General features: G+C 30.9%; 2 protein-coding genes across 5 annotated transcripts in view; both read right to left on the reverse strand.

The window, feature by feature from the left end:
• Positions 1-21,515, reverse strand: part of LOC111420454 (ubiquitin specific peptidase echinus) — a 29,065-nt gene extending 7,550 nt beyond the window's left edge. The window contains exons 1-4 of one of the 3 annotated variants that reach the window (XM_023053435.2): positions 21,325-21,515; positions 19,861-20,046; positions 6,726-6,818; positions 1,450-1,749 (exon numbers count right to left, since the gene is read on the reverse strand). In XM_023053435.2, the coding sequence (XP_022909203.2) occupies positions 1,450-1,749; positions 6,726-6,818; positions 19,861-20,004 (537 nt within the window). In that variant the 5' untranslated portion in view covers positions 20,005-20,046; positions 21,325-21,515. Of the gene's footprint in view, positions 1-1,449; positions 1,750-2,758; positions 3,153-6,725; positions 6,819-7,737; positions 8,383-19,860; positions 20,047-21,324 lie in introns of those variants that run through there. The other 2 variants (XM_023053437.2, XM_023053436.2) reach the window with 2 other exon arrangements.
• Positions 21,325-27,512, reverse strand: LOC111420455 (uncharacterized). 2 transcript variants are annotated; one of them, XM_023053440.2, is made up of 9 exons: positions 26,843-27,512; positions 26,555-26,790; positions 26,412-26,504; positions 25,894-26,361; positions 25,802-25,835; positions 25,455-25,745; positions 25,185-25,399; positions 21,889-21,933; positions 21,325-21,830 (listed from the first exon to the last, which is right to left on the reverse strand). In XM_023053440.2, exons 1-9 carry the CDS (start codon positions 26,866-26,868, stop codon positions 21,727-21,729), a joined length of 1,512 nt encoding a protein of 503 aa, XP_022909208.2. In that variant the 5' UTR covers positions 26,869-27,512; the 3' UTR covers positions 21,325-21,726. The 2 variants fall into 2 exon arrangements, with proteins under 2 accessions (XP_022909208.2, XP_022909207.2); XM_023053439.2 differs by having other exon boundaries at positions 25,894-26,370.
• Between the last annotated feature and the right edge of the window lie 148 nt (positions 27,513-27,660).

Genomic DNA, 27,660 nt, shown 5'->3' on the forward strand with positions numbered 1-27,660 from the left:
CGATCGTTAAGGATAAAGCAAAAAGAGTCTGAAAGGCTATTACATAATCTACTGTTTCGGCCGCAAGCGACCTCGGTTACAAACTTCTTCGATCATTAAGGATAAAGCAAAAAGAGTCTGAAACGCTATTACATAATCTACTGTTTCGGCCGCAAGCGACGTCGGCTACAAACTTCTTCGATCAATAATGATGAAGCAAAAAGACTCTGAAAGAAGTTTACATGATCTACTGCCTCGGCCGCAAGCGACCTCGGCTACAAACTTCTTCGATCAATAATGATGAAGCAAAAAGACTCTGAAAGAAGTTTACATGATCTACTGCCTCGGCCGCAAGCGACCTCGGCTACAAACTTAATCGATCGTTCATGATAAAGCAAAATGACTCTGAAAGGTGTTTACATAATCTACTGCCTCGGCCGCTAGCGACCTCGGCTACAAACTTATTCAATCATTAATGATGAAGCAAAAAGACTCTGAAAGAAGCTTACATGATCTACTGCCTCGGCCGCAAGCGACCTCGGCTACAAACTTCTTCGATCAATAATGATGAAGCAAAAAGACTCTAAAAGAAGTTTACATGATCTACTGCCTCGTCCGCAAGCGACCTCGGCTACAAACTTCTTCGATCATTAAGGATAAAGCAAAAAGAGTCTGAAAGGCTATTACATAATCTACTGTTTCGGCCGCAAGCGACGTCGGCTACAAACTTCTTCGATCAATAATGATGAAGCAAAAAGACTCTGAAAGAAGTTTACATGATCTACTGCCTCGGCCGCAAGCGACCTCGGCTACAAACTTCTTCGATCAATAATGATGAAGCAAAAGGAGTCTGAAAGGCGATTACATAATCTACTGCCTCGGCCGCAAGCGACCTCGGCTACAAACTTATTCAATCATTAATGATGAAGCAAAAAGACTCTGAAAGAAGTTTACATGATCTACTGCCTCGGCCGCAAGCGACCTCGGCTACAAACTTCTTCGGCTATTAATGATAAAGCAAAAAGACTCTGAAAGGAGTTTACATAACCTATTGCCTCGTCCGCAAGCGACCTCGGCTACAAACTTATTCGGTCGTTTACGATAAATGAAAAAAATTTTTTAAAATGTGTATACATAATCAAAACTTATAAAAAAGATTCGATTAAAACACCCACATCGTAAAGGTCATAGCAAAACCATAAGCTAACTCTATTTAAATGTCACGTAAAAGACCTAAGGCGTGTAATACATAACAGTTACCAACTCGTTTAACATTACATAACTTAAGTCGCCTTAACACAATAAAAAATGAAGCCAATACGTTTCCTTAAGCACGCATATCAACATGTAAACGATAAAATTGATATTCAAGGCGAATGTAATCGTTCGCTATTCTCAACATGTTGTGAATTGTAAAATAGATTCTTCCATGAAAGTACATTAACTGAATGCATAAAAAAAATATTTTACCTGTGTAAATGATAGCGGTTCTGAAGTGGCTTGACAAGCTCCACAAATGCTTTGTTCGACTAAAGTCATTGCGAATTTTTGATGTGGTATACATTGCCGTACGTTGCACATATCTTCGGCTACACCTTGGGCAATATGGGTGTGGATCCTCAGAAGGATGTTTTCAAAGCACTCGGCAGCATCGTCCATAAAACCTAATTGAAAACGTTGTTGATCGAAAAAGCTTTCTGCTAAAGCTCTTCGTAAAGCATCCGGTGGTAAAGCGGTTTCATTTGAAAATTGAAGTTGGGAGAACAACTCCTGTAACAACATAAAAAAATTGAAATCAATTTGTAATTAGAATCGCGTGTAATAAATAAATAATAACCAATTTCCGCCTAAAAATTAAAAATTAGTTTCCTTATGGAGTTCGGGTTTTAAGAGAGAACGAGAGTTTAATAGAGTAGTTTTATTTGTCCTTAAGCTGGCGCCAGTAAGTCGCTCAACTACTATGTTGCTACAATTCTTTCGTAATCATACAGACGCGAGACGTTATGGGTTCAAACCTAAAGGTTTTACCAGCGGTTCTTTAGTTAACTGTTAAGATCACGCTCAAAAGCCTTTGTCTCTCGCGCAACTCACGAACACTTTGTCTCGTACATTAGATCGTGATTAGGTCGTTTTAAACCGTGAGTCACCCGCGGGGCGAGAAATCTTTGTCTCTTTGTCGTTGTAAACAAAAATGAATGAAGAAAATTAAATATTCAACAAAAATAATATATGTTGTAACATTTTTTTAGAAAGACTCTCGTTAAAAGGTTCTTGGAAAAAATCTCTCTCGATTTCTTCGAGGGATTTCAAAATTCTTTGACTCATCCAGGTATTTCCGGAGGAGAAATTCTTTGGGTGGTATCCTTGAACCATTTTAAATTATAAAAAAACTTTTACTGTGGAAAGATAAAGATAATTTTAGAAATTTACCTTTAATGGCATCAAAAACAAGGAAGTGAAGATAACAAAAAATATATATTTGATGTGTTTTATATTTGTGCCCATATTTCAACTATTTACCCATCATCAGGGATTTATGAAAACGTAATAATTAAAAAAAAAATCAATTTAATTTTAATAATGCGATAATAATGCATAATTTGTCTCGTTTAAACGAATTTAAATTCATTTATGTCCTCCAGGTAATTGAAAAACGAACTAATTACACTGAATTCGCAATAATCGACTTTCTAACTATTAACCGAAGGCCATATGCGAAAATTATTAGGTCACACAAAAACTAAAACCAGAAAAAAAAATTCCTAGCACTTCATCTTACCCTAAAATCATTTATCAAAATCATAACATCTCCGAAACTCCTATTATTTACATCCCCATCGCTTCCTGTATTCAAAGATATAGCTTTTACATTTGGCAACACTGGGAGCACAGGCTTCTTCACCGCGGCATCTCTTTGCTGAGCGCCTTGCTGCGCCACTGGCTTCCGGTACCTGAACTTTATCATTTTCACAGGTCACAACATATCTTTATATCAACTTCAAAAAATCTTTATCGATTTATAACAGTTTTTAGGTTTAATTTGGTACCATCGGTTGAGTACCACATTCACTGGGTGCGCACACCTGAGTTAAAGCAAAGAGGTCTACCTTTCACTATGGCCACGCGGGAACTGAGGTGAACCGTTCGGTTTAGTAGAGGAGCTGTTGGTTTGTTAAAGAGCGAAGAAGTGAACCTTCTCCGTCAGTGAGGTTTACAGGTAAACAACCGACGACGCTTTGCCGAGTTGTAGGTGCTTTCGACGGGACGAAGGGGGTCTTACAGGTAGACGAAGAACTGAAAACGAATAATTGAAACTGAGGGTGTTATAAAAGGCGAAATAGTCCAGGTGGTTTATGGCACAAAAAAAATTATTAAAAAAAAAAATAATGTAGGTTGTTCTTATTCATATCAAACCATATATCTCTTTGGTTTTCTGTAGGAGGTGACGCCTTCTTCAACCTGCAGACCAAGTTATAAAAGTTACCTGCTTTATTTATTTAATTTTTTCCTCCATAATCTCTACCTAGAAGGCAACCGGACGTTGACATCGTTTCATAATAAACCCAAAAAGAGAATTGACATAAAAAGTAACCAAGAAAACCATCTCCTGGTTTTCCAGAAATAGAAGATAAACGATAACTGGTTCGTTTCTAATTTAAAACGTAATTATCTCATCCATTTCGTCGACTAACTGCATCGTTAATGGATATGGAAATTCGCAAATGACATGTCCACGTGCCACTACAGAGTTTATCTTCATTACTTTATCATTTCAACTATATTTATAATGTATAATAAAACCTTTTTTTTAAAGATTAATGATGATATATGAATAAATCGATGCTGAAATTTTTATCACTCAATTGTGGATTTTTGATAAATTACTATTCAGATTATAATCAGTTTAAAATCATTTTGGCATGATTTTATAATTTGCAGTTTTACTATGTTTCTCATGTGCTTGATTCATGTATATATGAGTCTTGCATATGTTACAATTGAAGGGGTCGGGAGAAAAAAGTGCCAAGCATCATTTTGGCCTAACCGAATTTAGCAGTGCTGTCTATGAGTAAATTGAACAAATTACAAGCAGCACTGTTTAGATTTCAATTATTGCCGTTAGATTGCTCTGTATTTGCATTGCATTTTATTACCTCAACTGGTTGTTTGCAAAGTTTTGGGGAAGACAGTGTCAAGCTCCTCATGAGAAATGGAGGGAAAGAGGAAATGTGTTAGAAATCTTAAAGATTATTATGAAAACCTAGAAGACTTGTATGAAGAATTTGATGACAGTGACAGCGATCCCAATTATTTAGCAACAAACCCTCCCTACACCAAAACTGTCATGTGGACCTGCATTTTACTCCAGGAAACTGTGGACCTATAACGTAGGTATCCATAACTGCACTTCTGGACATGGTTTTATGTTCATGTGGGATGAATCAGTTGGAAAAAAGGGTAGTGATGAAATAGGAAGCTGTATTGTAAAGTACTTATTAGTAGCAAATGTCCACGCAAAGAAGTTGGTAATATTTACCGACAACTGCGGAGGACAAAATAAAAATTGGAACATAATGTCGCTTTGGTCACACCTTGTAGCTAGTAAACGTTTTGAAACAATAGAACATTACTTCCTGATAACTGGGCATACTTATCTTCCATCAGATCGTGACTTTTTTTCAAAAATAGAAAAGTATCATACCAAGCACTGCCAAAATGTGTACAGTCCTGGGCAATGGAGAGAGATAGTAGCAAAGTGTGGAACAAAACACTGAAATTCATTGCAACATGCATGATGAGTGAGGATTTCCTCGATTTGTCTAGGGTGCAAGAGACCTACTTTAACACAAAAAGCAAGTTTTGTACAGATGGTGTTACTCCTCCACGATTTTCCAAAGCTATTTGCTTTAAATTTGACAGCGAAGAACCTTTTCAAATGAAACTCAAACACTTGATGAACGAAGAGTTTTTAGTGTTGAACCTAAAGAAACGTGGAAGGAGTTGTATTCCAGCACTACATTTAAAAAGAAATGCGCCCAACAAAATCAATAAAAAAAAATTAGATGATGTCAAATCCTTGATGCAATACATTCCTCCCATCTACCATGGATATTACAATGGCCTACAGTCTTCCGCTGAAGTAGATGACCAAAAGGAAGATGTTGTGGTAATATAGACCTATTTGAAAAGTACCTTTTTGGTTAAGAGTATTTTTTGTCGATGACAGTATGTGTTTTAATAAAAGTACAAACAAACCTAATGTCTTTTATTTTTGGGGAAAAAATGCCAAGCAACATTATTCAGTGCATATTTTTCTATACAACCATTTTTATCTTATAATAGCGTTTTTTTTACCTACATCTTCACTTTTCACGGTATATAGATACATGACCTTTGTATAAAAAAACTTTGGTTTGTTGTCTGCACTAAAATGTTATTTATGGATTTAGCCAAACTTTCAACTTGCTATATCTCAAAACAACAAACATGATGCTTGGCACTTTTTTCTCTCGACCCCTTCAATTATCTTTTAGAAGTCCGTGAGTCATCTATTTGTAATTGTTTTATGGTACCAGCTTCTGATGAAAGGTTTTTTGATAAGGTGTTATGCAGCTTACAGTATATTCGGCAAGAGGTTATATTTGCTTCAAACAAAGTCTTCAGACTTTTCAGAATTGACTTTTTTTATGCTGACACCTGAAGTCACACAAACCTCACATAATCCGCCAGGCATCTAGTATATTGGTGATTGGGTTCTGTTGGGGCTTCATTTTTCTTTTCAAAATTGCTGGTTTCTTTAGATCGCTGCGATGTGGTTGCTTCCACTACCATGAAGTATCTGCCTATCAACAAGATACAACACTTGGGTTGCATCACTATTAACTAACTCTATTTAGTTTCCACCTATTTATCAGCATTATTAGTTTTTTGTTGGTAACACTAATAAATTTTTTTTAAATTATTTACTTTTTCATACAATACATAAAATTGTTTAAATTACATAATAATTTCCTCCACATCAAACGAACGGATACGTTACTTCCTGGAATAATTATATCACTCTTTTCCACTTCCACACAGGAAGGCAGATTTTTTTACCTTTCCAAAGAGATTGAAAGTGTCCGGATTTAAACGGAAATAAAACATTTTTTTCTTTATCTAAATTTCTTCTTAAAAACTATCGGGAGTTTACAAAGATGGCGTTCAGTTGTTGTCCTTGACCAAAAGTGGCGGTAAATGCACATCACGTTTTACGTTGTGTAGAGAAGACGCTTTGTTTTGACCTCTCCATCGAACGAGGGAACGTTGAAGAGGTAGATTTATAATCACAATTTAAATATGCATATTGAGTCGTACGTAACGTATCAATTTTATTAATTATGTGTTTTATGGATGTGTGTAGAAAATCTTTAAAGCAAAATCTTTAAAGTTGAATCTTTAAAGTAAAATCGTTAAAGTAAAATCTTTGAAGTAAAAGAGGCTGACCTCCAGTGACATCTAGTAATAGTAAACGTGAGTTTCGTAAGGAGAACAGACTGCGGCAAACCGGTTGTCCTCATTCCCGATTGGTTGAACCGAGTTGCTCTCGGCTATAGCTTTGTGCATAAATCAACTATAAAACTACAGTTGGCCAAAGAAATCGTATATTCTAAGTCGATCTAAACACATGTTGAGTATTTGAGTTGATCAACTAATTTAAAACCCAAAATCATAAACACACAACTTCATTTGTAAGATTTACTTACCTTTAAGGCGCAGAATATGCAAGATTCAGCCATACAAGCGTGTCCTGATAAATCCCGGAAGCTTCTGCGAAATATATCCAGATGCCATAGCACCTGTAATGAAAGAGAAGCTTACGATTATTACACGTCTTCTGGCGAACAGATGGTGTAGCACGCGAGTTGGACAAAATTTGATTCTTTCAACCATGTGTTATCCTAGGAAGTAGTTTTAACGAGCTAATTATTAAATAAACAAACTTAATTGATGTAATTTTAAGCATTCCATAACATTGGTAAAGGTCGTAATTATTACAAAGATGACGAGCTGTATATTAATATAATTTAACATATATTAACACAGGTGTGTATAGAAGAATTTACAATTTGCATCTCTACAACCTTGGCGTGACAACGTAAACAAACCAAATGGGTTTCTCCTTGAATCATTTTGCAACTTCATTGAATAACATTGGAATTCTCTAAATATGATCTCTTAGAAAAGAAAATTCCGGAAGTATCAAAGATATCAAATTTGTAACCGCAAATATTCGTGGTGAAAACCTGATTATTTCTAACTGTTCATAGTAACAATTAGAAATAGAGGTGTTTAAGTTAAGAAATAAAACCGTGTGAATGTGAAAAAAAATTAGAAAGATATATAAGCCAAGATTAACTCAGCGTCTCTTTAAAGGTCTCGTTCTTTCTGCGCAAACGCATTGAACTTTGTACAATCCTAAGAAAAGCTTTGTTATTTCTTTTTTGAAGGAAATTTTAAACGACTTAAATTTCCCGTTTTGAAAACAGAAAAGTAGGTCGACCCAAATATATCGGCCAATATTTCGAGGTTTGTTTATAACCGGGAATAACATCGACGCTACGCCGCCGTGAAAGTTTACAGTTACTCCTTTAACTTTACCTCAACACCGAAGCGATGGCGCCAAAATGTAAACATAGGCAACCGTCTAACTCTTTACTCTACTCACTTACTACGTGTTTACATCAAAATGTTACGGTCTAAATGCGATTTTTTTACCTTCGATATTTGAAAGAGAGCTTTAGGTCTATGTCCTTTTCCTTTCGTCATTTTTTAATTGTCAAACCCGTCACTAGATGCACATTTTGCAAAATCACTGTATTTAGGATTTAACGCGAATAATATTATATCGATGGAGGGAGAGAGCTCGTTCGGCACTCGGCTACCAGGTGAGAGAGCGAAAAGCAACTGGAGTCCGGGCAGCCATTGCTGGAACAATGATCGCGAAGAGGAGGAGAAGGAGAAGAGGGATTTTTATATACGAGCAGGGAAGAAACCAAGCGGAACGAAAAAGGGATATAAAAATAAATTAATTATTAATGCGAACTAAGAAAAGGTATAAAACAAATTTTGGAGCTTCGAGAATTTGAGGCAGCTGAGATTCAAAACTGCGTTCGATAGCTTTGCAACCTGTTGTTTATTTGAAGGGCAGGTGTTCCCTAAAAAATTGAGCTAAAGCAGGTGCCTTAAACCCAACTCAATTATATGAGTCAGAAATGCTATACATATGGTTGAAAACCACAACAAAATGAGCAAATTTTATTCCAAGTTATTGATCAAGTAATAATTTAATTATTAACTACAATATACTGTGAATTTCATTTAAGATGCAACATACTTATTTGTCCCACTTATTACTTACTTTGTCCATAAAATGCAGAGTGCGGGAAGTTAGCCCCCCATTTTTTGATTTTTAAATTTTTAATTGTTGTTCTAGATTGTTCTAGAGTTGTTCTACATTGTTCCAAAGCAACAAACCGAAAAAACGGTTTTTTTTGGCTAGCCCCCCATTTTTGGAAAAATCAAATTTTCTTTGTTGTTCTGGGTTGTTCTAGTTGTTCTAGTTATTGTTCTAGAAAATCAAAATTATGGGTTACAGCATTACGAAGTTATAACTAAAAATAGGTTTGGCTGCCGAAATGTCTAGTTGATTGCTGTGACCATAGTTTTTCTATTATCAATTCCATATTACAAATATATACTTATTATAGCTAACGCAATCTGGAACAGCTATTATTTTCACTAGAACAACTCTCTAAAGGGCACTTTACTCTTTGAAAATTAAAGTTTTTGGAAGTTTCAGTCAGTAATTCTTGTGTCAGCGGTTTTAGATTACACAATAAGAATTAAAAAACATAGACCAATCTAAAATAACTCAAACTTTGCCGATTCAAATTGTTCTAGATGTGTTTTACGTTTAACAGGGACATTAATTTTGCAAAATCACATATTTTTTGTTGCTCTAAATTGTTCTTGTTCTTCTAGGTACTTAAAATGTTTATTTAATCACTGCGGCTTTAGTTCTTTTAAAGTTTCATATTAAAAATTAGTACTTACAACAATTAAAACAATTCAGAACAGCTGTTATTTTCACTAGAAAAACCTTAAATTTGAGTTGTTGTGATATCGGACAGGTTTTGTTGAATCAGCACCTTTAATATAATATAGTTTTAAATAATTAAAAAATATGGAATAATCTGACCATCTAATTTTCTAAAAATCACGTTTCTCTTTAAACTTATAATAATAAAATATAAGTTGCGATTTAAAGTGTATTTTATTTTGTAAAACTAAGTAATAAATAAACAAAACTAAAAAACAATAACTATTCTTTCACAAAAACTGTACAAAAACTTATTCTAATGTAAAGTATAACTAAATAAATTAAATCATCTAAATAGACTAATATCACGGAACTCATTTACACACATATATGCACATTTGTGCATTTATTTTTGTTGCTTCTTCAACTTGTACGGATTTTTTTCTTAAATCATTAAATAATAACCAATTGGCATTGTTGGGCACAAATGCCATGTAGTGTCCTACATCACTCAAAGAGTGAGTAACTTCTTAGCTGATGATACTTGCGAGGATATAGACTTTGTTCTGGAGTTGTAAATTGTGGGGGTAATCGAGTGCGGGAAGTTAGCTCCCTATATTTTGATTTTTAAATTTTTCATTGTTATTCTAGATTGTTCTAGAGTTGTTCTACATTGTTCTAAAGCGGCAAATAACAAAAATAAAAACCAAAAAAACAGGTTTTTTTACTAACCCCCAATTTTCACTAATATTTTCACTAGAACAACTATAAAGAACACTTTACTCTTTGAAAATTAAAATTTTGGGAAGTTTCAGTTAGTATTTCTTTCATAAGTTCATAAGTAAGTTTCATTAACATCTATTTCAATAAAAAATATATGCTTCAAAATACTTGTTATAGTAAACTATGTTTAGTTTACCTTAGAATAAGTTATTGTACTGATATAGTAATACTGATCGAATAGTTATTGTTTTATGTGTTAGTTTAGTTTATTTATTAATTTATTACTTAGTTTATACAAAATAAAATACACTTTAAATCGCAACTTATGTTTTACTATTATAAGCTTAAAGAGAAAGGTGAAGGTTAAAGAGAAACTTGTGATTTTTAGAAAATTAGGATGGTCAGATTATTCCATATTTTTTTAGTTTTTTAAAACTATTATTATATTAAAGGTGTCTGATATCACAACTCAAATTTAAGGTTTTTCTAATGAAAATAACAGCTGTTCTGATTTGTTTTAATTGTTGTAACTACAAATTTTTTATATAATAATAATTACTATAATATATATATTGCTAAACTTAATTAATCCTTGACCAATTGGAACCGCCATCAGGTTACAATTATATGCTCCCTGTTCTTCCTGGCGGTCCGGTAAAAATTATGAGCTAATCGAACAAAAAGCAAGAAAGAAAAAAAAACACCAAAAACAAAATTCACTAAGCAGAAAATAAAAAAAATAAAAAGAGGAAAGAACGACAAACCATTTACTTTAGTACTTTTAATCAAATAAATCTAAAATATCAATAAAAAGTAACAAAAACCCTGCACACATGTCCTTATCTATTATATAAAAGTTTAAAAGAACTAAAGCCGCAGTGATTAAATAAACATTTTAAGTACCTAGAAAAACAAGAACAATTTAGAGCAACAAAAAATATGTGATTTTGCAAAATTAATGTCCGTGTTAAATGTAAAACACATTTAGAACAATTTGAATCGTCAAAGTTTGAGTTATTTTAGATTGTTCTATGTTTTTTAATTCTTATTGTGTAATATAAAACCGCTGACACAAGAATTACTGACTGAAACTTCCAAAAACTTTAATTTTCAAAGAGTAAAGTGGCCTTTAGAGAGTTGTTCTAGTGAAAATAATAGCTGTTCCAAATTGCGTTAGCTAGAATAAGTATATATTTGTAATATGGAATTGATAATAGAAAAACTATGGTCACAGCAATCAACTAGACATTTCGGCGACCAAACCTATTTTTAGTTATAACTTCGTAATGCTGTATCCCATAATTTTGATTTTCTAGAACAATAACTAGAACAACCCAGAACAACAAAGAAAATTAGATTTTTCCAAAAATGGGGGGCTAGCCAAAAAACCCGTTTTTTCGGTTTTCTCGCGGAGTTTTTATTTTTTCGATTTGCCGCTTTGGAACAATGTAGAACAACTCTAGAACAATCTAGAACAACAATAAAAAATTTAAAAATCAAAAAATGGGGGGCTAACTTCCCGCACTCTAAAATGCAACACATCAATATAATTTGTATAATAGCTCAATAAAAATATACAACAATCTAGCGGTGAATAACAAATAAAACTAGACTAACACTAGAACTAACACTATACCTAGAACTAGAATCATTCGGGTTTAGCCGTCTTTAGAGACGTGCGGCTAAACCCAAATGATTCTAGTTCTAGGTATAGTGTTAGTTTTCCATAGTAACAGTGCTAGTGTAAATCTAGATAACACTAGACCTAGAACCAGAAACATTCGGGTTTAGCCCTGCGTCTTTTAAGACGAAAACTCAGAGTTATCATAAGAACGTCACCTTTTCCAAGCAAAACTTTTCTTTTGCAAAACTACCCAATGCCTGTACTATTAAGCTATGTTGCATTTTATGTAGGACAGTGCAAGTGGATAATAGTACATGATTACAGCATTCATATATTGCGAGTTATATGAAATTCCCAGTATTTATTTAAATCAAGACACGTGCCTACTTGATGAAAACAAAAAAATGGTAAAATAAGAAGATTCTAAAAGGTGAGAAAAAAAATAAAGAACAGTTTCAAGGTGTCTGGGTATAGCCGTTCGTTCGGTAGTGTTTCTGCGCTGGTTGTAGTCTTAAATCACCTCTCGATAAACCGGTTTAGAACCGCGCCAAATGGGCACGGGTCGGCTCGTGTCCGCCATGTCGTTAAAGAAAACAGTTGGAGGCGGGGAACCGTCGTCGACGTCGTCTCGGGCGATTCCAACGTTTGAGTCAACCGGGGGAGTCCGCACTACACCTTCCTTCTTCGTTCCTCCAGCTACAAACATCTTCCTTCTTTTGGCACGTTTTCTTGGAAAAAAAAGTCATCTTTACAAGAGAAAACTATTTCAATTGAAAAGATTTTGGTGATGTTGATGCCAAAATTGATACAAAGATTGAAACAAAGACCAACATTATAATTTTCAAGAACAATATGCTATTGAAGAAAGATGTTAGGGTATCATAATGGACAATGGTATTAGCAAAACGATTGTTGGACTACTACTGGTTGTTGTTAGTTTACATCACCCACGAGAGTTACAAGGACTTTAAATACTCAAGCTATGGTTTAATAGTCAACCTACACACTTTCACTTCTACGTTTTAATACAAGTATTGCTGAAACAATTTCAAATGGAAAAAGATAATTTCTTCCTTCCATGATTTATCTAAATTCTAAATCTTCGCCAGACAACATCTTCTTCCTGTTATTTGATTATTATTAATAATCGGAAATCCCTAAGATAATGTACACATCCCGTCCTTTCTGAGTGAAAAATCTTCTATAGATGTTAATAAATTTTAAATTATCAACATCCCAAAAATGTACTTCTATAATAATAATTTATAAGTCGTATATCCGTTCGTTTCCTTCCTTCCTTCTTTTCCCAGATCCTTGAAAACGCACATCTCACCGACTTCCCGTAATCGCTGACCCATGACACCAGTAACAGGTGCCCTTCCACCTTCTTCTTTCTGACTTCACGGTGTCTACCTCATTTAAAATAAAGGAAACCGTCTGTTTTCTTCGTTGATGACTCATACTGTTAAAATCGACGATTTTACATTTTACCGTTTTAGTTTTTGTAATAAATAAGTTTACAACCAGCTATTTTAACAAGTCTTTCGCTTAACTGTATGATTGGTTGCATATATTCAAGGAGATACGATAAAGTTATTAAAATTATTTATTACTTAAAAAAAAAGCAAAAAAGAAATCCAAAAATAACTATTTTACGACTTTTAATAAAAAAACTTTAAGAGTATCCATTTAAAGTTCAAGACTGTCTGCATTCTTAAACAGATTATTTTTTTATTTTTAACACAAACCAGTCTCTTTCTCCGTCTCCGGTACCTTAGTAACTCCTCCAGGTATAAACCCATTGAAAAGAACTATTCTTTTCTTATAAATATTTATGTTTCTTACATAATATCGACTTGATTATCTAATACAGTTTTCCTTCAATTTAATCTTGGTAAATTAACACCTTGAAAATTACTACTATGTGTAACGGATGTACGCAAAATTAAATTTTAGTAAGGATCTGGGGTCTTTTTGTTGTTTATGTTGAGTGTGGGAAGATTTTACAAAGTAGCTAAAACACTGTCACTTATTGAACGTTTCAACCGAAAAATTTATGCAACAACTTGAAAAGTGAAACACCTCTAATTATGGTGGGATTTTTATTATTTCTTTTCTGTTGGGAAAGATTCGTTGATTTTTATCAAAAACTTAAACTATCAAGTTTCGTTCTGAAAATGTTTGAAATCCTTTCTAAAACGTTTAATTTTCAAAGTTTCAAAGTATAATGGAAGTTAAACCTTGAACAAAAGCAAATAATCTAGAATCGTAGAGAGAATGCAGAAAAAAAGAATTCTAAAAGTGCCTTTAAAGTAGCTCCCGCCAGAAAAGATAATAAAGAATACATTTCTGGACTTCCTTCTGTGATAATAGGCTGCCGAGAATAAAGCCAAAATCATCATTCTCACATTGCAGGTTTGATAATACCAAAGTTGGCTGATAATGAAATAGTAGAAAGCTAACGGTTAAATCTTCACACCCAATTTGATCATGACCCTGAATCTAATCAATGCTGTATTAAAGGTTATTTAAAATAACTCCACTTTTCGTATTATTACTTTATTTAATATTTAACTGAATACACATACAAAACTTATAACAAGAACTTCTTTCTCTAACTGTCACGTCTCCCTCTTTTTCTCTCCCTCTTCTTAGTACCAACCTTTACGTTCTCTAACACTGCCCCTCAATTCATATTTTTTTTTTAAATTTATTTAACATAAAATTGAATTGTCAATTAAAAGTCTTTTTACAAAGTTCTGAAATTTTTCTTTACATAAAGGTTTTGTAAAACCATCAGCAACATTTTCTTCAGTATTAACATATTTAACTATTATTTCTTTCTTCAACACTAAATCTTTAATAATATTAAACTTTATATCAATGTGTTTTGTTCTCTTTGAATTTTCAGAATTTTTAATTCAACTTAAAGCACTTTGATTATCAATCATTAAATTATTGTCTCTCGTTCTTACTTTAAAGTCTTTTAATAGTCCCTTCACAAAAATAATTTCCTATGCTGCATTTGATGCTGCCACAAACTCTGCCTCTGCTGTTGATAATGCCACACAACTTTGTTTACGACTGTTCCAAGTAACGATATTAGTTCCATAAAACACTACTACTCCACTGGTACTCTTTCGATCCGATTTATCACCAGCCCAATCTGAATCAGAAAATCCATCAACCACATCACCACTCTCCTTCTTGTACAATATACAATAACTTTTAGTTTCCTTCAAATATCTCAAAACTCTTTTTGCAGCTTCCCAGTCACTCTTTTTAGGTGTGTTTACATTTCTACTTAAAAATGATGTTGCAAAAGCTATATCAGGTCTTGTACATGTAGCTATGTATATAAGACTTCCCACTACTTCTCTATATGGAATATCTTTTAACTGCTCTCCCTCACTAAAATAACCAGTTATCATGGGAGTTAACTTTCCTTTACTTTCCTTCATACCATATCCGTCCAGAATTTTATCTATGTATCTTGATTGTTTGATAAACATTTTGTCCATTTCGTGTATAAGTTCCATTCCTAAAAATTCATTTATCATTCCCAAATCTATTGCCTTAAGTTCACTTTTCAAATTTTCTAAAACTTTCTCGTATCTTCCAGTCAATAATATATCGTCCACGTATAATAACATCCATGCATCGTCACTTATATATAAGCAATAATCCACTTCTGATCTTTTGAAACCATTTTCTAATGCAAATCTATTAAATCTTTCGTTCCAACATCTTGGGGATTCTTTTAAACCATACAGTGATTTATTCAACTTTAAAACCCTTCCTGGAATCTCTTCAATACCTTCAGGTATTTTTATATACACATCTGACTGTAATTTTCCATTCAAGAAAGCAGATGGAATATCTATTTGTTGTATTGTCCAACCATTATTTAAAGCGTTTATTAAAAATAGTCTTATTGATGACATTCTAGATACAGGTGCATACAATGTTATATCCGAATTTCCCTTGTATTGAAAACCTTTAGCCACTAATCTGGCTTTCTTTGAACCATCTCTTTTCTCTGTAAATACCCATCTTGTGTCTATTAGTTTTGCTTGTTCCGGCAATTTCGTTACTTTCCATGTTTGTTGTTCTTTCAACGAATTAATTTCCTTTTGTATTGCTTGCCTCCATCCTTTCTGTATAGCCTCCCTGAAATTTTTGGGTTCTTCTATTGATGTTAAATAGGCACTGTACTTCATATTCATCTAAACATTTTGGCTTATTAACTTGTCTACCAGATCTCGATTCATTTTTTAATATTTCATTTTCAACGTTCTTTTCATTGTTTTCTCTTTTATTTTCTTAATAAATGGTTCTTTATTTTCTTCACCTTCTTCGAATTTATTTTCTATATATTGAATATTCCTTTCATCAAAAATAACATCTCTGATCACTAGTATTTTATTCTCAATTGCATTCCATACTCGGTATCCTCCATTATGATAAGCTACAAATCTTGCTGGTCTTGCTCTAACATCCAATTTATTTCCTTTTGGTAAGACTGTCATCCAACAATTACTTCCAAAAATTCTCAACTTATCCAATTCATTTTGTCCAAACCATAATTTTGCTGGAGGTATTCCACCATTTGAAACAGTTGGTGACCGATTCAGTTCATAAGCTGAGGTTCGAACTGCTTCACCCCACAAATGCTTCGGCAAACCAGAATCTATAAACTTTGTTCTCACTTTATTTAACAAGGTACGATTCATTCGTTCAGATATACCGTTTTGTTGAGGAGTATAAGGAATGGTATACTGTAATTCTATTCCTCTGTTCTGACAAAAATTTTGTAATTTTCTCGATCTGAATTCACCACCATTATCACATCGTACTCGTTTAGTTTTTACTCCATGTTGCGTTTGTATATATCTAATTGTATTAATTAACTCTTCACCTGCTTCATCTTTAGATTTTAATAACTTAATTATTGTAAAATGTGAAAAATCATCAACGATAACTTGGAAATATCGTTCTCCATCATTTGTTGTTGGTGTAATTGGTCCACATACGTCAGAGTGAATGAATTCTCCAAATTTTTGAGAATTCTTTATGTGTTTATCAAATCTTGATCGTGTTCCTTTTCCTTCAATAAAAATACTACATTTTTCTTCACTAAATGGTAATCCCAAAAGTTTCAACCCTTTTATATTTAAGTGACCCAATCTTTTATGCCATAAATTTCTATCTTCGTGTACAGAACTTGTGTAAACCATATCATCACTCATTCTTATTTGTAAGTTGAGTATATAAGCTCCATTCAATTGATTAGCAAATATTTCAAAATTATCTTTCTCGATTTTAACCTTATTTTCCATGAATGATACCAAAAATCCTTTCTTTGTTAAACTTCTTACTGATAATAAGTTTTGATATAAACCATCCACTACTATAACCTCGATTTTAATACTTTTTCCTTTATAATCTGCTCTAATAATACCTTTGTGTGTTCCTTTTAAAATTTTACCATCGGCAATTGTTACTGATACTTCATTCTTTAATTTGTTCATGTTTTCAATATTGGACATTAATTTATTACTTACTAGATGATTTGTAGCTCCTGAATCAACAATAAACGAAGTATTTCCATGATTTTCAAGACAATTAAAAGCAACAAATGAAATTTCTTTCTCCGTTTGTGCACTATTACCATGGTCTTCCTCTTCCTCTATAATTTTGATTAGATTCTTTATCAGTTGTTTCTCCTTTTTCAAGTCTAACTCTACAATTTATCGCTTTATGTCCAGGTCTTTTGCATCTAAAACATTTCATAGTCCTTGAATTAAAAGCTACTTCCCTATTAATATGATCCTCTTTATTTCCGTCTTTTAACTCTTCATCCAATAATCTTGACTTCACAAAGTCCATAGTCACTTGCGTTGTTATAGTTTCAATAGCCGTAATCACATGGTTGTTTTTCTCATTAATCGTAAGGAAAAGATGACATACCTTGTCACTTTCGTCCATTTTTGTGCCCAAGTTCTCTATTTCCCTTATAATCGTATCAAATTTGTGAAAATGTTCCTCCATGTTTAAGTTTCCTTGTTTTAATGATAAAAGTTTTCTCATTAAATGTAATTTTGATACAACACTTTTTCTCTCAAAAATATCTTGTAAAACTTTCATCATATCCTTTGCTGTTAAACAATCTTTAATTAAATCTATATGTTTGTCAGTTATACATTGGACTATTATTGATTTAGCTTTCACATCTTTTGTTTTTAGATCTGCCTTTTTTGTTTCATCAGTTTCCTCATTAATGTCCTTATATAAAACTTCATCTACCATCTTCTCCTCCAAAATACACTTTACTCTGAATCTCCAATTTCCAAAGGATTCGGATGACAACAGTCTTTTCTTTTACAACCACGTAACTTCTCGTATTTAATCTATTTATTCTTTTGCGGCATCTGGGCCCATAACCTATTAAAGGTTATTTAAAATAACTCCACTTTTCGTATTATTACTTTATTTAATATTTAACTGAATACACATACAAAACTTATAACAAGAACTTCTTTCTCTAACTGTCACGTCTCCCTTTTTTTCTCTCCCTCTTCTTAGTACCAACCTTTACTTTCTCTAACATGCTGAACTTATTAGTGATTGTAAAACTCAAATTGCCGTACGTCACTTAGTACATTATGGTTTACTATGCAAAACAATGTGCAAGACCAAATCTTGCAAGCCTCGTGTCTACCATGTAGCATTTCAGCACCTTCATATTTCGACTACTTTAATTGGTACAACCCCAGAGTTGAATGCCATAAGACGGTATATTGACTTAGATGAAACTTAGGTTTAGTTGTCGACTCAGGTCTGAGGTTCAGAGAGCAAATAGGTACTTTACAAATTACAAATTAGAAACTGCTCGATAAAATGGCTCGGGCAAGGTTCTTTTGTCTAGAAGTGATATAGATGTCTGCATGAAATTGCGCTGTTAAAAAGCTAATGGAAGGCATCGTCCCAGAATATTAGGGTATCGTAATGATGAGAGCAATAACATTCGATTTCACGTTTCCAGGTCGTTGCGTTATTCGTTATGTACCATAGCGCATTAACAATTACTCGCAGTGTTTTAAAGTGGAAATGTTGTATTTTTACATTAAAATCCTTAAACCACATTAAAATAGAATTTAAAACTTATGAAAAAAAAAATTACTTTTGTTACAACCTGTATATACTCTACAAATTTTCCTTTGAGAATTGTACGTGTTGTAAATGTTAAATGCTTCGACTATTACCAAGGAATTTATATTGGTTCAGTTCTCGTGTGCTGTTAAAAACCAGGCGAGTTAAAAGAACAGAAAGAAAAAAATAATAACAGGAATAGAAAATCTTTTCAAGAGGCTTTTAACACTAACATTAACCGATCGGAACTTTAATTGCTCTCTCAAAGTTAAAATTTAAAAATAACATCCCTTTAAGAAAATATACGTCTTAATACTTTAAATTAATTAATCATATAGTTACCACGGTGTTTACCCCTTCGTGGTTGGTAATAATATTAAACACAATTTAAATTAGGTTTATCTTGAACCTGAATTGGATTAGACGATGTGGGAACGCGCGTCGAGGCGTATCACTTCTTCTTCTTGTCCATGTGAACCGACCTCCTCCTGGGAAAAAACCACCTCCAGCTCCCACAATAGAAGATTGTTTCAAATCACCACCAAGATTGTAAAGTGAGACAGAAAAAAAATTGACGCCAAGGATTATCATCAAAGAAATAAAACTTTCTTTTTGGTTTAGGTGTTAAGAGGTCATCAACGATTAAAATTCTAATATCTTTAGAATCCTGTTTTTCTGGTTAATATTTTAACATGATGATTCCCGCTGGGCATTAAATTGAACTCTTTCCAGTTGTGGCTCTTTAAATACGCACGTGTGCTCACCTCACCTCTAAGAGAGGAGGCAAAAACTACGGCTTGAAGAGTTGAATGTCCGCGGGAGGAGTCAACTACTATATATTGCTGGTACTTCGAGATAAAGAGATTCTTGATTTTGCAAATTTTTAGTTCGTTTTGAATAATCTTCGTCATGCGACTAGACGCAATACATACGTCATGGTTAATGAGCATCGATGGCCGAGACCACGAGAACCCGACCTTCGAGTACTTGGACGGGTTTCTTGGAGAAACCTAAAGATTCAACTAGAACGTTCTTTCCTCTTGTTTTCTACGTGGCGTCGTAAATTTAAATCGTTTCGAGACCACCCTAAATGTGTCCCCTCGAAACCATTAGCATTATTGTATGGTAACAAGAAGGTATAAGAAAGACCGGAAATGATTCTAGAATGGAAGGAAACTTCTTGTTCTTGGTTTATACGTTTTGTTGATTCATTTAGGTTAATTAATTAATTAAAATATATCAAATTTGTTAACGAAAAAAAGCTATTAACCCGAAGTAAAAGATTTATGGTTTCACTGACCTGTACAGCACTGTTCAAGAAGCAGTTATTTTGTCCCGGCCCGTTCAAAAGACCTTTTGTCGTCGTAAATGGCATCGTATCCTGAGTGGAAAGCACTTTTACACCCCCGTTTATGCATGGGGATGATATTTGAACGCTCGCCATAACCGAAAAGATTTTCTCCGAAAATGCTACATTTTTTTAATTCTGAAACAAAAATACATAATTAAAATCGAAGCAATTTAGAATTCATAATTCTCCTTTCTAATTCACAATAACAGGCCTTTAAAGTATGCAAGGATAAGCATTTTGATAAAACGTAAACAACAAAACGTTTCTTTGTTTTATAAGGAATGTGCTGTTGTAAAAACGGTTTAAAAACAGAGTTGTAAAAGATGCTGAGACTGAGAGGATCGTCTCCAGGTGGGCAATTTAAAAAGGAGAAAATGGATGTGTGCACGTGCAAAGAGCAATAGAAATAAAAGAAAAAATAACAAAGGATTTAATTGTTTATTACATGAAAAGTAAAATTTAAAAGAATTTTTTTTTTAAACTTAAGTTTTAACCTTGTCAGGTATATTTATATTTAAGCACATAGAGATCAAAGTTTTACCTTGACATGATCATGTTATAACACCAAATTTATTCACAGAACCTTTCGCCACTATAATTAATCGATTCATTTGATATCGGGTAAACAAATAAAATTTACGATTAAATCAAATCGATTAAAACCCAAACTAAAACAGATTAAGTACGAAAAAAATTTTGATAAGGATTTAAATTTGATTTTATAAAGAAAAATTTTGATACAAAAAAGCGATTCATTTTGTAAAATACAGCTCAATTTTCACACCCACCGCATCCGTTTTTGAAATTAGTACGTCATTGGTGAGCAACGTTCGCCACATGCCCACAATATGTCCAAACAGTATCGATTTACATTCGCATTGGTTTTAAATTTAGAACGTTTTTGACCTTTAAATATATCCCATAAACTTTTAACAAAAAGTCTCAAATTAATTAACTTTAAATTCAACCACATCAAATTTTAAATTGCGGTACATTTGAAGGAAATTGTGTTAAATGTAGATGAGTGGTGCAATATTAGATTGAATAAATGGAAATTTATATCCTTTCTGATTAAATTAGTTTCTTCTAATTTGATGAAATAAATTATTTTAAATCATGATGGGAAATTTCGGTTTAAAATAAATTAAAATTTTACTTTTCATTCAAAAAGAAATCTTGATTAAAATCGGTGGGACAATTAAAAATGTTAAAGTTATGAGAAACCGTGTCGCGAAGGAAACGAATCTGTCCCACTTAAATTATAATAAAAAAAAATTAACCTCCCCGGTGAAATCAGGATGTCACACATTCCATTAACGAAAATAAAGAGACAATAAAGTTTCTCCACTTAAAAAATCCCTTTTCAATTGAATTTCTATTTACTTAAATACTATTTATTTAAGTGCTATTTACCTGTTGATTTCAAGTAAACAAACGTTAACCAGAACTTTGTAGGTAACAAATAACGTTTGTAAGTAAAGCACAAAATAATCCAATCAAATAAAGATTCACTGTTTGTTTTGAAACTTTAAAAACGGCTAAAGCATAAAATGTGATAAAGTTTTCGAGTCACAAGTAAACCGACCGCGCGTAGGAAAAACGTTCGAATGTCGACGTGTGGCAAGAACTCTTGATGTCTCCCACCACCATCGAGCTTCTTGTGCTAAGGCCACGGTTATCTGGGATTTCTTCAAGTATACAGGAAGGTTTTTCCTGAGAAGAATACAAAGGATTTAGTTGGAACTTGAAAGTTATAATTTAAAGGGTTCTTCTTTGGGTTGGGCTCTTCTTTGTTGAAAACTTTTTAATTTTTATTTATTTCTCAAAATATCGCATACAATACAATTTATTCATAACGTAATCTTTTCCGGATTTAAGTTTTGTTTTAGAGACGAACGCCAATTTTTCGATACTTCCTCCTAAAAAAAATTTTTTTTATTACTATCGATTATTAATAAAAATAAATTAATAACTTACGTTTATCTAATTTGTTCATTTCAAGCAATTTCGCCCATTGATTTTCTATTAAAATATAATTTCATTTCAAAATCAATAAATCGTTGTTATAATCGATTTCGATTAATTGGAACATTTATAATAACGTTACTTTTAAAGTTATAGTAAAATAATAAATCATCAACTTTGGTGAATTCTGATGCCGAATTACCGAATAATTTTTTGGATTAGTCAGATAAACTCGTATTTGTTTCTTAATAAGAATCGATTCAGATTTTTTTTGTTATAAAGCTGTATTTTTTTTAACATTAATGGATAGAAAATTGTAAATCCTTTAAAATGAACCCAAACTCGACTTATTTATCTCCAACCGTTATCAAGATATCTTCATTTTTAGCAAAAAAAAAATGGGGATTATTTGACATTTGACAGTTTATAACCTAACTTTTTATTTTTTAACGTAAACATATCATGTTTGGTATCAAATTGAAGGATTTTTGACTCTTATTAAGATCGTTTCAACATTTATCAAAAAATCGTTATATTTAATTTTGACATTTGACAGTTTATTGCATAACTTTTTTAATTTTTAACCCAAATATATCATACTTGGTATCAAATTAAAGCATTTTTTAAGCTTATTAAGATTATTTCAATATTTATCAAAAAAATCTTATATTTAATTTTGACATTTGACAGTTTTTTTACCTAACTGTTTTAATTTTTAACCCAAATATATCATGTTTGGTATCAAATTAAAGCATTTTTGAATCTTATTAAGATCGTTTCAATATTTATTAAAAAATCGTTATATTTAATTTTGACATTTGACAGTTTTTTACCTAACTTTTTTAATTTTTAACCCAAATATATCATGCTTGGTATCAAATTAAAGCATTTTATAAGCTTATTAAGATTATTTCAATATTTATCAAAAAAATCTTATATTTAATTTTGACATTTGACAGTTTTTTTACCTAACTGTTTTAATTTTTAACCCAAATATATCATGTTTGGTATCAAATTAAAGCATTTTTGAATCTTAAGATCATTTCAATATTTATCAAAAAAATCTTATATTTAATTTTGACATTTGACAGTTTTTTTACCTAACTGTTTTAATTTTTAACCCAAATATATCATGTTTGGTATCAAATTAAAGCATTTTTGAATCTTAAGATTATTTCAATATTTATCAAAAAAATCTTATATTTAATTTTGACATTTGACAGTTTCTAGCCTAACTGTTTTAAGTTTTAACCCAAATATATCATGTTTGGTATCAAATTAAAGCATTTTTGAATCTTATTAAGATCGTTTCAATATTTATTAAAAAATCGTTATATTTAATTTTGACATTTGACAGTTTATTGCATAACTTTTTTAATTTTTAACCCAAATATATCATGCTTGGTATTAAATTAAAGCATTTTTTAAGCTTATTAAGATTATTTCAATATTTATCAAAAAAATCTTATATTTAATTTTGACATTTGACAGTTTTTTTACTTAACTGTTTTAATTTTTAACCCAAATATATCACGTTTGGTATCAAATTAAAGCATTTTTGAATCTTATTAAGATCGTTTCAACATTTATCAAAAAATCGTTATATTTAATTTTGACATTTGACAGTTTATTGCATAACTTTTTTAATTTTTAACCGAAATATATCATGCTTGGTATCAAATTAAAGCATTCTTTAAGCTTATTAAGATTATTTCAATATTTATCAAAAAAATCTTATATTTAATTTTGACATTTGACAGTTTTTTTACCTAACTGTTTTAATTTTTAACCCAAATATATCGCGTTTGGTATCAAATTAAAGCATTTTTGAATCTTATTAAGATCGTTTCAACATTTATCAAAAAATCGTTATATTTAATTTTGACATTTGACAGTTTCTAGCCTAACTGTTTTAAGTTTTAACCCAAATATATCATGTTTGGTATCAAATTGAAGGATTTTTGACTCTTATTAAAATTGTTTCAATATTTATTAAAAAATCGTTATATTTAATTTTGACATTTGACAGTTTATTGCATAACTTTTTTAATTTTTAACCCAAATATATCATGCTTGGTATCAAATTAAAGCATTTTTTAAGCTTATTAAGATTATTTCAATATTTATCAAAAAAATCTTATATTTAATTTTGACATTTGACAGTTTTTTTACCTACCTTTTTTAATTTTTAACCCAAATATATCATGCTTGGTATCAAATTAAAGCATTTTTTAAGGTTATTAAGATTATTTCAATATTTATCAAAAAAATCTTATATTTAATTTTGACATTTGACAGTTTCTAGCCTAACTGTTTTAAGTTTTAACCCAAATATATCATGTTTGGTATCAAATTAAAGCATTTTTGAATCTTAAGATCATTTCAATATTTATCAAAAAATTCTTATACTTAATTTTGACATTTGACAGTTTTTTTACCTAACTGTTTTAATTTTTAACCCAAATATATGATGTTTGGTATCAAATTAAAGCATTTTTGAATCTTATTAAGATCGTTTCAATATTTATTAAAAAATCGTTATATTTAATTTTGACATTTGACAGTTTATTACATAACTTTTTTAATTTATAACCCAAATATATCATGTTTGGTATCAAATTAAAGCATTTTTTAAGCTTATTAAGATTATTTCAATATTTATCAAAAAAATCTTATATTTAATTTTGACATTTGACAGTTTTTTTTACCTAACTGTTTTAATTTTTAACCCAAATATATCATGTTTGGTATCAAATTAAAGCATTTTTGAATCTTAAGATCATTTCAATATTTATCAAAAAATTGTTATACTTAATTTTGACATTTGACAGTTTTTTTACCTAACTTTTTTAATTTTTAACCCAAATATATCATGTTTGGTATCAAATTAAAGCATTTTTGAATCTTAAGATCATTTCAATATTTATCAAAAAATTCTTATACTTAATTTTGACATTTGACAGTTTTTTTACATAACTTTTTTAATTTTTAACCCAAATATATCATGTTTGGTATCAAATTGAAGGATTTTTGACTCTTATTAAGATTGTTTCAACATTTATCAAAAAATCGTTATATTTAATTTTGACATTTGACAGTTTTTTACCTAACTTTTTTAATTTTTAACCCAAATATATCATGTTTGGTATCAAATTAAAGCATTTTTTACTCTTATTATGATCATTTCAATATTCATCAAAAAATCGTTATATTTAATTTTCACATTTAGCACTCTTTTACGTAACTTTTACGTTCCATTAAGATTAATATCCCAATTAAGCGATATCAACTATATTTAAAATACTTACTTGAATAGTTCTCAATTAATTCCTCAATGGTAGTATAATGATCATATTTATAAATATAAAACCCCTTTTCGCTTGAAAATATGATATAATGGAGAACATTTTCGGGAAATTTTACCGAAAGACATTTACAACCTCTAAAATTCGATGAATCGCGAAGAACATAACTGTAATAAGGTTTTTTCATTAATTCCATTTTTGTCATCTCTTTACAAGTCCTTAAAGAAATCGTATCATTTTATAAATAAATTTATTAAATAGAATAATTAAAACCTCGCAAGATGAATCTCTTCGGTTACTTCCCCTTTCGGTTGTGTATTAAATAAATCTTCAAAATCATTTTGAGCGTACGTTTTTATTAATGAAGATATGGTTGGAAATAACGACCATTCGTAAATGTAATAATAATTTTTCTTTTTATGGATTAAGTAGTGGTAAATGCGGTGTTTTAGTTTTACACTTAACGAAAGGTCGCCATTTCTTGATGGTCTTACTAAATAACTAAAAACGCTTAATTTTGATAAGTACTTTTCGGCTTCTTCTCGTGTGAATGTTTTCATGTAACTGAGCATAAAATAATTATTAAAAAAGATATTAAAACGAAATTAAAAGAATCTTACTTTTGAGTGCAATCTTCCAATGATTGGTAATGGTCTGTTATAAAATATTGCAAATTAATGTTTTATTTTAATTAAATAAAATAGAAACTTACCTGCACTATCATATTCATTATTTTGTGAGTCGTAAATATCGCAGTTTGAATTTAATAACTTTTTCCAGTTATTTTTTGAATACGTTTCAATGAGGTCAGTTACTGAAGAAAACATTTCTCCGTAATTAATGTAAAATTGTTCCTTGTGCGAATAAATAACAAAATGTTGTATAGCATTTTCTGTTTTTAAAGTTAAACATTTATTCCCGGTTTGTTCTGATATTCTAATTAAATAAGAATAAACTTCTTTGTTTGATAAATATTCTTCGGCTTCTTCTCTCTTCATTTTTTTAATGTTTTCTAATAAATTTGTTGAACAATATTCCTCAATAATTGATTCATCATCACTTTGTTCGTAGGTTTCATTTTTTTCTTTTAATTCAAGTAATTTCTTTTTTAATACACCGTTTAATTCATTATTTTTAGGAATTCCTTTAGGAATGGGTTTGTTAACATCTTCACTTTCACCTATTAAAACTTTTTTAGTGTTAAAAAAAACAACTTTAATTTAAACTTACTTTCTGTCTTAACCGAAATGATTTGAGGTTGGCAATATATCTTTTCATCTTTTATTTTTTCGTTCGGGTTAAGTATTTCATTCCAATTATTTTCTAATAAAAATTAAATTAAAATGTGATAAAAAAGGATAAAAAGGGGTTACCTGAATAATTTTTGATTAAATCCTCCAAATCATCGAATTTCTTAGTTTTAAAAAAATAATAAAAATCTTCGGAATCTTTGTAAATTTTGTATTGTTTTATTGATTGCTCCAATTTAATCGATAATGTTAACCAGGGAAATAATTTTGAGGTTGTAATTAGAAATGAATAGAGAGGCTTTTCGGGATTTTTCAAAAAATTTAAAGCTTCTTCTTTTGTAAAATTTTCTTTTAACCAACTACGAATTAAAAAAAGTATATAATCAATTCAACAAATAAACTTAAACTTACTCGGGACAATTATTTCGCTCATCCATCTCTTATAACATTACTCACTCAATTAATAAATAATTTATGAAAACCTTTTCATCGAAACTTTTAAATCGACTAAACATGTAAAAAAAGTTTAAATGAATACATTATACCTAATTTTATATCTTATCAACTTTAATTCAATATTTTATAACTTAACAGGAATTTTAAACTAAAACGTGTTGTTACGAAATAGATTGATTTAATGTTGCAAGGAGGAAATGAAGTAAGTAATAATCAGTAAGTTTATTGATAAAATATGAACTTAATTACTAAAATGGATACAAATACAAACTTCTCATTATCAACTTATTTCCTCAATCAATTTGATGCATTTATTCTCTTGCGCCTAAATAATCAAGAGTTAACTTTAACCTTCAAGCGACCTTGGATGGCTATGGGATTCCCCGAAGTATATTCGATAAAGTTTCGGTGTCCCTCCCAACCTCGAAATGTGTACTATATAAACTACAAAGTTGTTTATTTATTCACTTATCTTGTTGGTGAGCTTACTGCTGAACTAATTTCTATGATTCAATATTTATCGACGAAAAACGCTGAACTCATATTTGTTCAGTAGCTGCAAGTAACATAAAAAATATATCATTAAGTATCATCAATAACAATTAATATTTAAACAATAATTATATATTACCAGAAATAATAAGCCTCTTCTTCGTCTAAACTACAATACATCTTAGTTAAAGAGGTTTTCGCTGCCATCTTTGACGTTTCCTAAACACCTACATAAATAAATGATTAAAGTATCTATAAATAAAATAAAAATCAATAAAAAA

Source organism: Onthophagus taurus, chromosome 10 (genome assembly GCF_036711975.1).
Source record: "Onthophagus taurus isolate NC chromosome 10, IU_Otau_3.0, whole genome shotgun sequence".
Classification (NCBI taxonomy): Eukaryota; Metazoa; Arthropoda; class Insecta; order Coleoptera; family Scarabaeidae; genus Onthophagus; species Onthophagus taurus.